The sequence below is a fragment of the Pundamilia nyererei genome, unplaced genomic scaffold (genome assembly GCF_000239375.1).
Source record: "Pundamilia nyererei isolate P.nyererei 1_Seehausen unplaced genomic scaffold, PunNye1.0 scaffold00451, whole genome shotgun sequence".
Lineage (NCBI taxonomy): Eukaryota > Metazoa > Chordata > Actinopteri > Cichliformes > Cichlidae > Pundamilia > Pundamilia nyererei.
This window is the reverse complement of record NW_005187852.1, coordinates 220,883-230,335: the sequence shown is the minus strand read 5'-3', so window position 1 is coordinate 230,335 and position 9,453 is coordinate 220,883. Positions and strand designations below refer to the sequence as shown.

Here is a 9,453-nt window from a genome sequence, read left to right as displayed (position 1 = left end):
GCCGTGAAAATCCCACTCTAGCGGACAAAAACAGTGCTTTTTATATGGACGCAAACGCGCGCTGCAGCTTCTTATCTGGTGCGCGTCTTTTATTTTAACAGCGAATGCGCACATGCGGACCACTTATGTGCACCCCACAAGTACTGTGGAGACAACAAACTTGTTTTCACTGCCTGAGGCAAACACACCGCTGAGAGCAACCAGACTGTGACGCGCGTGAGAGAAAGCAGGCAGTGAATGTGAACCAAGTGCCAACAAATGCTCACTTTAAACAAAGAAGTGTGTTGTTCATTTGTTTGAAATAACGACACACTTTATTCAGCATTTTATTTATTCAATTTTTTTTTCTATATCGTTGTGAATAATATCACAAATTTATTGAAATATCCTCATAAAACTTTAAGGCTGTAACACCCTAAATCTAAATCACTGAGAAATCAATCAGTAGCCAAAAAGATGTAGCCTACTTGACAACCTTTATGATCAATGTTGGATTTTGTATTACAAATTTCACTGACACAAAGAAAAGGGCAGTTCATCAAAAGACAGAGAGCACAAGATTTCTTACCAGATGTCGACCATCACCCTGCTGGACACCACGGACACTCTTAAGTCAGTAGTCAGTAAGTCAGATTGCCATCACATTAGCAGATGATCCTTTCACTCTTGTCAGTGTAGTCGCATTGCAATGCCTTGCACTTTGCTACGCCTCTCACCACCTCAGTCTTTAGGTTACTGATAATAACTGAAACTGGTCTCTCCCTCTCTCTACACTCACTTCCACTGCATTCACAACATAACTGTCAGACAGCTGACAGGCTGGCCGTCTGCCAGCTGAAGCTCAGTGGACTCGTCCAGAGGCTTAATGACACTAAACTAATGCTAATCTACTATTGAATGACTTTAACCACTTAAAGCTACTTCAGTTACATTGTGCGAGTAATTTCCCATTTAAACACCATCAATACTGATAAAAGACGACTCTCACGCACACACGCACGCACACAACACACACACTGCATTCAGTGAAGCGAACAAGTCGTTCAGTTTCAGCAGGGGTGTCCAAACTCCGGCCCGCGGGCCCATTTTTAAATTGGCCCGCAAGTAATTTTATAAATAGAATAGAATATGGCCCGCACTTCAACTTTTGCTTGAGTGTATTGCACGTCTTAGTTTTAACACCAGCTACTGTTGATCAAGGCAGTTGCTCCACCAAAAAGGACAATCACAGAAGAAATTTACCCCAAGTTACTAAATAGGTCAGAACCAAAGAAGCGAAAGATAGAAAGTGAGTGCAGAAAATTTCAGACACGGTGGGAGAGTGAATATTTCTTCAAAGAATTCAAGGGGAAGTGTGTCTGTTTGATCTGCACTGAAACTGTGGCAGTTATGAAAGAGTATAATGTACTACATCATTATGAAACCAAACATCAGGCCTATGCATCCTACACTAGTGCTGAGCGAGAGCAGAAAGGGTAGCTCTCCTGCAGGGTCAGCAACAGTATTTATTTCATGCTCAAATTGTCCAGGAAAAAGGCTTCAATAGCCAGCTATGAGGTCGCCCAACTCATCGCAAGACATGGCAAGCCTTTTTCAGATGGAGACCTCATAAAACACGGCCTCGCTAAAGTCACTGAAATAATGTGCCTGGAAAAAGTGCAGGACTTCAACAACGTCAGCATGTCCAGAAATCCAGTTGTGCGACGCATGGAAGACTTGTCCGCCGACATTAAGACAGCTGCTGACTGATAGCCTATACAGCAGCTCAGGGAGAGCAGACTGTCTGCCAGCTGAAGCTCAGTGTATTCACTAAGTGGATCAGTGAGATAACGTCTTCATTTAAAAAAACACACAACTCATGCGATGGGATGTTACTCAAGTTCACACGTCTGTGAAGGCAGACAAGTGATTACTTTAGGCAATAGTGTATGCTCTTCCGCTGCCACACCCTGCCTCGTTTCAGTTGCGTGTTTTGGGTGTTTATAACGCATTACTAAAATGTTGCACAAACACTATTTGTGATTTTTCTAGTCAAAATAAGCGTAACTTGAATTCTGGTCGCACAGAAGAGCTAAAACGGCAAAGAAAAGGCCATATTTGTATTGGTCCACGTAGTCTGCACAGGCTACAAGGCCACCGTGCTAAGCAGAGTCCTTCCTTTGGCCAAGTTAATAGAGTCGCCCCATTGTCCGTTAGTTAAACTTTGTCTGAGCAGTTCCAATAACCAGCCGTACGTGTCAACGACTTCACATTTGCTGGATGTTCATGAGAAACCATGAACATTGTTGCTAGCTTCAGCGAAGCTAACGAGCAGCTAGCAGAGGTACAACGGTTACCTGAAATACGACTGGTCCTCTTAAATCCAGAGTGAAGAAAAAGCTCCTTACTAACTTTGCCATGTCTTTAACTAGATTACTGCATAGACCGATGGTGTAAATCTTATTTGTATTAATCTTTTACTCAGCTTCCTCTGTTAACCGCCGTTATCAACTCTATGACGAGAACGTAAAAAGCAGGAAATAGACGTGGCTCCTTTCCTTTAAAGGCAAATGAATTGCTCTGTAATGATAAACAGCTGGTCTTCCTCACTAAAATTTGTATGTAAAATTCCTCTCTAATATTTCTGATTTTTTTAATGAAATTGGATTTATAAAATGCGTTACAACTGTTTGTGTTAGACTAATACGGACCAAAAGTAAACGTGAAATAAATATGTAACACTCGCTACAGGACATGACAGCGGTTTCGGCGATGGTCGGAGGAACTGAAGGGGAGGAATTGAAATGACGTAAGTTTGTACAGTCAGGTTTGTTTACAAACCAATGGCTGTATAAACGATGGACGACGCGACATCGCCTCCTACCAGTGTGCAAAAATGAAGCCGAAATCTCCCGTTCAAACTGGGAGCGTGTTTCTGCGGGCGCGTGCGTACATTTGCGCCCCACACGTGAACACTCGCCACCAAACTAACCAATCAAGATGAGCCTTGAGGGCACCGAGAACCAATCCCCTTATTGCCTCGCAGAGTGGCAAAGACGGAGACGGCCGTGGGATACACCTTTCAACGGAGTGCTCGGAGGTACAGGAGAACTTTCCAGTCTGCTTGACGGGGCGAAACGCGAATCACCGTTGTAAAGCTGCCGACAAAGGTAAAGGCGTCTGCCCGGGGTAAGTATCGACCCGGATGATCAATGAGAAACCGTCGGTATTTATGAGAAAAGTGACAGCCGCTGTTCCCCTTTCCATTAGTTCGGCAGCGAAAGGAGGGAGTGAAGAGGACATGTGAGGATACTGCCTGTCCTAGTATTTTATGGGACTTTCAAAGGTTTTTAATATTCGTGTCCGCTCGCCGCTGTTTTTTTCTTTTCTTTTTTATATTTAATTCTTGTTGCCCCTGGCCAAGGCTGCTTTATTCTTTGTTTTTATGGCAAATTCATAATAATTAACTTCATAAAGTTTTATTATAAACTACCTTGGCTTACCACTGTTCGCCCCCGTTTAGAAGGGGTTTTGTCTTCCAAACCGACCCTTTACATCTACCCGCATCGACCCACCAGCGCTCGCTGAGCTGGATTCAAGAAGTCTCATCACTGCCACACTGCCAGCATGCTGCGGTTACCGGTCTCTGCAGCCTTTCTTCTAGTTTTTATCAGCCAGGTCTTTGGAGACTTGATCCAGGCGAGTGTAGGGGATGATGTTAAGTTTCCCCTCTCAGACGAGTGCATGGAGGGACACGGAGCACTGAATCTACACCTGAAGGACGGCAGCATTCAGGTGGTGGCGTCTCTTCATGGTCACTGGGAGCCGGGGCGAGCTTACACTGACCGGGTGACTGTAAGCAGCGATTCTTTAAAACTGACAAGTGTAGATTTAAATGACCAGGGCATGTATGACTTTACATGCAAGAAGAAAGGGAAGCTAGAGCTCACTGATCTGCAAGTATTCCTGCCCTCTGAAGTTGTTGTAGATGAGGGTGAGGATGCTGCACTGCCGTGCCGCTCCATCACAGCAGGTCAGAGGGTGAAGTCTGCGCAGTGGAGGCGAGACGGAGAGGTGGTGCTGGAGCTGAATCCTCCACAGGTTACTTATGGGAATGACTTTGAAAGCCGGGTATCAATATCATCAGACTGGTACCAAAGGGCAGACCTGTCCCTCACCATAAAGCGAGTTCACCTGAGGGATCAAGGCGTTTATTTCTGTGACGTGGACAAGACGGAGCGACACCGCTCAGCTGTGCGCCTGCGAGTTCGAGAGACCGTCCCTAAATCCCTGACCAGCACGCTAAAGCCTACACTGATGGTGAGTACATTGACTTTAAATGTGTGTTTCATTTATTTTCACACGTGACTCCAAAGAAAACAGCGCGATTTGTGTTGGTTGCTCCTCTCCTGCGTTTTTCTGCTGAGCATTCGCAACAGAAAGACGCTGCATCCTGCAAGAGGAAGTGAAATGATGGAGTCCCATGCTGACACTATGAGTCAAACATAGGTCATTCATATTTGGTGTAATATTTCTGACAAGTCTGAGTGTGTCAGAAACCAGTGCAACCATGTTACCCACATTATTAGGGTAAGACAAAATTTCTGTTCCTTTATTTATAGAACTACATCTGTCTTTGATTTTCACAGTCCATCCACAACTCCTTGTTTTTCCGAGTAAACACAAAAACACTGATTTTCAACCCTGTTCAATGAAAGACAGGCATTATAAACATGTTAAAACCATGTCAAATATTGTTAAACAGCATTTTCGTGCCTCACAGAGCACCTAATCTTCAGTTAAAACTAATATATCCTTTGAGTGCAGGATGGTGGAGCAGTCCTGAGGTCAATCCCATCAGGCCAGTGTCTTACCTATAGGTGCATATAGTGCAGGCCCAACTGGTGGTGAAGCTGCTCCCTCAGGTGTGGATGCAACCTCCAAATCATATCAGGGAAATTTACAATACTGCTATTTATGCTGATATGTAAAGAATAAAAAAACAAAATCAAAGTGTTGAAAAAGTAAATCACATCATCACATCAGTCTTCTTGTCCACATCAGTCACAGTTCTGTCAAGTGAGGCGAAACTATCGAGGCTTTGACGCATTTGTTTACTCTTGAATCAGCTCGTATTTCCTCTTCGCGTGCTTTCATATTCTGATGACACTGCAGAGCGTCTTATTTGTCTCAATCAATAAAACAAGTTTGTTGTTTCCAGTTGTCATACATATTTGCATTAATGTACATGTACTGCGCTTTGCTGGCGATTGGTGAGGCCATTATCATTGGAGCCCCACACTCTGAGACTTTTCTCGGCTTGTCTCACAGTTCTGTGCGCTAATGAACATAAATGCATGTCGCTATATAACAGATAATGCGATATGATACTTTATATTATGTAAAAATGTATACCAGTAACATAAATGCAACCCATTTTTGCAACATGTCATATGACATCACTACTGACACATATTTAGCCTGCCACAGGAAGAGATTCAGTATTAAGACACCACATAAAGAGCAACGTGGTGCCCCCCGATTGAATAGATAACATCATTACGGCTATATGTCAGACCTGAAACAGCTTCATGTAAAGTTCCATGAATCTGATCGCATTTCTGCTCTTGTATCCTCTGCAGCCGACACCGACGACTTCAGAAGTAAGCGGACTGGGAACTCTGGCCGCTGTCTGCATCACAGCTGTGGTCTTTTTGGTTTGCGGCCTTGTGTGTGGATGGCTCCTGAAATCTCACTGCTCCACGTACTTGTCACGTCTTCTCCGACGCTTTGGACCCAGAGATGAACACCATGATGTAAATGGGGCGTCGGAGCCTCTGAGCCATCGTCCTCCTCTGCAGATGAATGGCCACAATCCATCAACTACGTCCCAGGCAGACGTCTGAAGACTTTTAGGATCAATAAGTGACAACTTTTAACTTATTAATGCGCTTCAGCTTATTTATGTGTGCAGCTTATAATTATTATTATGATTTTTTTTACACCGATTAAAGCTTTTGTTTCCTGTCTTAATTTCCTTTTTCTTATTTTTGTAATATCTTGCTTCAGCTGTGTGTGATTAAATAAACAGCGTGCTTACACCACTGCCTGAGTGAGGTGACACACGGTCACCTTCAGTGCCTTCAGGCCTCACAGGCCTGAGTGTGTTCACGGTGAAGTTTTTCACGGACACTTCGTGGTTCGCCTGCTCCATCAGGCCTCGGCTGAGGTTAAGAGTTCCTCCTTCCAGACGGAAACACGTGGTTTGACAAATGAAAATAAATTATGTAGAGCCAGGCTCACCTTCTTTTCCTATTAGAATCCATTTTATAAACGTCAAACGCATGATACCATTAAACAATACACATGAATACATTTTTAGGCCACAGTGCTTCTTGGGTTCATTTTAATATTTGTAGACGTATATTTACATTTATTTTTTCGTTAAATAAGAAGCAGAAATTAGTCCACACCTCTCAGAATCTAATGAAGCAAACCCTCTCGCTCTCCACACAAACATTTTCTGAGGCGGATACAAAGACAAATTGTTCGGTAATTTTTACATCAGCATTTATTTATTTATTACTATTTAACACAAATCACTGCATATTTTTTCTCTTTGTATTTTCCGATAGAATTCGGATTAAATGACGTAATGATTGCTCACATCCACCGAAGTGTTTAAGGTCAAATTAATGATTCACTGGTTGAAAACTGACAAAACGCGGTATGATCGTTATGTGTGGTATTGTCAACACACAGAAAACACTTCATTGATAACATTATGTCCTATTTCATCACTGACTTGATCGGAAAGTCAGCATGACAATAGTATGTAGAGCTATTTAAATCTGTCTTTTTTTTCTCTCTTTTTTGGAAAAATAAAAAAAAGTTTTCTGTCTGTCATTCACTAAACGAATTTCCTTAAAGAATGAAATGAATGCTACACATGTGCGATATACACATTAAAAACCTAAAGCCTACACTTCCACTTTGAATGTACCAAAAACGACTTAAAAAAGGGTTTAAACGATCAGATGAGCGGCCACATTGGATTTAGTGGCCTAAAGGGCCTCAGGTTGAGCCAAACGATTTGCACAGGCCTGTGTGCAGCGCTGTAGTAACAGGCTCGGCCTCCTGGCTCTGATTATTAATGATGGCCAATTATTGCTCAAGCACGAGAGTCTAGACCCTATTTTTATGTCAATAAATCAACAGTAAATCGTTTTTTTCGATGGTAAAAACGACAGGTTTATGCGGAATACGTGATTTTTAATAACTGTTGCAGCTCTCTGTTGTATACTAATAAGCTGTTGATCAAAATATAATTTCGGTTATTAAATGGAGATCGATCTTTAAGCGTTCGGACGTTTTTATCTCACGCCGAATGATACTGCCCCCTTCACTTCAGAATCACGGTGTTATTAATTTTTGACTTTTTGATCAAAATTGTATTTTTTTAAATTCATTTAGACATTTAGAAATCGCGCAAAGTTCAAATTCTGTTAAATAACAATCATCAGCTTCTTTTTCCTTAAGTACTTAGAATAGTTTATTTGACACTGCAGTTCCTTCACAGCCCACCAGGGGTCTCGTGAATATAATGTCATAGAACAGTGTAGAACACGAGAACACAACATCAGAATAGAATTGTATGTATGTTACAATATAGCGCGGTATATCATAGCGTGATACTGTAACAGTGGTAGTGTATGTATGCATGGATGATGCCTGACTCTCAGGCGGAGCTGATTTCATAGTTTCACTGAACGAACTGCTAAGACAGTTCAACATTATTATGTCATCAACTGTAATTTTACCTAAGCTGAAATGTTAGCAGCTGTAAGACAGCGAAAAAAGAAAGATGTTTGGACAGCATGTTCTAGGGCAGGAGTGTCAAACCTATGGCCGGAGGGCCACAATCGGCCCAGCAGAGACTCTAATCTGGCCTGCTGGACAACCTTGGAATATGTGATGTTGGACATGAGATTCTGAATTGATAGTGTATTTTCTCTTTTACAGTTTGCATAAAAGAATCCCCCACTGCCATTCATACTACACTAAAACAATTAAGTAATAGATAAACAATAACACTTAAAACATAGAAAACGTAATTTTTTTTGTGGGGGATTTTGTTTTTGTTATATATTCTGATTAAAATAAAAATACTTTTTTTGTGAAATAGCGTGAGTTACTTTCTTGAAATTTAATCACGACACTACACTAAACCTTTTGTTTTTATACTAGTGAGCACATCTTCATACATTACTGCAGCAGTATTTCTACATCATGCAGTTAAACTGCACGAGTCATACTGTTCACACTGACACTAAGGGGAGTTTTTCTGGTTTTGCACCCTTTAGATCAAAGTGGGCCGTACGAGGGCTTTTACCATGAGTCTGACAATATGCCATGGCTGATTTTTCTCATCAGATGACTGAACATGATGACGACTTACATGCAAAGGCCTGGTGAAACTTAGTAAAACTGAATATCCTCTTAGGTGTGACACAGCAAGGCAAAGCATTCAAACAGCAAAGTGTAAATGTAGAGTAACTTATGCAGGTTTATCTGAAGCTTTGCCTTGTTTTGTTTTAGCAAGTCTGAATGTGTTTGGGCAGTGCATGGTTCACTGAAACCGTTATGTGGACTAAACATGACTTCAATTAATAATGGATGTCATATTTGCAAGGCCACCTGGGTTGGCTGGAAGACGGTTTCCTTAGCCTGGCAGGGCAAAGGACACTGTCTCAGCTGAACTATGGACACGCACACACATACACTTACACTGATAAGCACTCACTCATCCCCCTCCCCTTCCGACGCCTTCGATGCTTGTTGCCTCCTGGGAACACGGGCGGGTCTGGGCCCATGCTGGAGAGTCGGCGCAGTGGCAGGATGGCTGCTGTGTTGCCTGGGATTACTCCTCATCCCCTACCCACCCCTGTTGCTGGTCACGTGTTGTACTGTTGACATTTATGCTTTCTGTGCAGAGTTTTTTTGTTTCCTGTTCTCATGCTGTCCTCCAGCCCAGCATGAGTAGAGGTCTCTTTTTTTCCTCTTGTACTTTCCTATTGTAGTGTACATTTCAGTGGTTTTTCTGTAATGCAACCGTTCTCTGACTTGTATCCCCATGTGATGTCTGTGTTGTGTGTGTAAGGTCGGGGGTCGGGTTCATTCCACTGCAGGGCAACCTGCCACTGCATGTGGCGAATAAAATTTGAACTTGCAGGGCTGTGTGCTATATTCACACTCAAACTAAAACCAGAATGTCAAAACAAAACCACTTCTGTTTAAATCATTTTTACCAAACATGTAGCCTACAGCACTTTACCACATTATGTAACAGAAGGAAGCGGTGACACATTTATGTACTGATATTAGTTGAAGTCAAACACATCACAGTCTTAGCCTTAATTTGACAGGATATTCTCTTTTCTAACAGGGCACATCCAGGGGAGGGTCTAAATGTCA

General features: G+C 42.3%; 1 protein-coding gene and 1 long non-coding RNA gene across 5 annotated transcripts in view; one reads left to right on the top strand and one right to left on the bottom strand.

Moving 5' to 3' along the window:
- LOC102204856 (uncharacterized) overlaps window positions 1-2,520 on the bottom strand; it is a 21,628-nt gene extending 19,108 nt beyond the window's left edge. For 3 of the 4 annotated variants that reach the window (XR_001290644.1, XR_001290645.1, XR_312341.2), the window contains exon 1: window positions 2,337-2,520. This is a non-coding gene — a long non-coding RNA (uncharacterized LOC102204856). Of the gene's footprint in view, window positions 1-568; window positions 951-2,336 lie in introns of those variants that run through there. The other variant, XR_312340.2, reaches the window with a different exon arrangement.
- Window positions 2,521-3,812: 1,292 nt separating this feature from the next.
- Window positions 3,813-6,001, top strand: LOC102204575 (uncharacterized). The gene is made up of 2 exons (XM_005753689.1): window positions 3,813-4,299; window positions 5,622-6,001. Exons 1-2 carry the CDS (start codon window positions 3,886-3,888, stop codon window positions 5,883-5,885), a joined length of 678 nt encoding a protein of 225 aa, XP_005753746.1. The 5' UTR covers window positions 3,813-3,885; the 3' UTR covers window positions 5,886-6,001.
- Window positions 6,002-9,453: the final 3,452 nt, after the last annotated feature.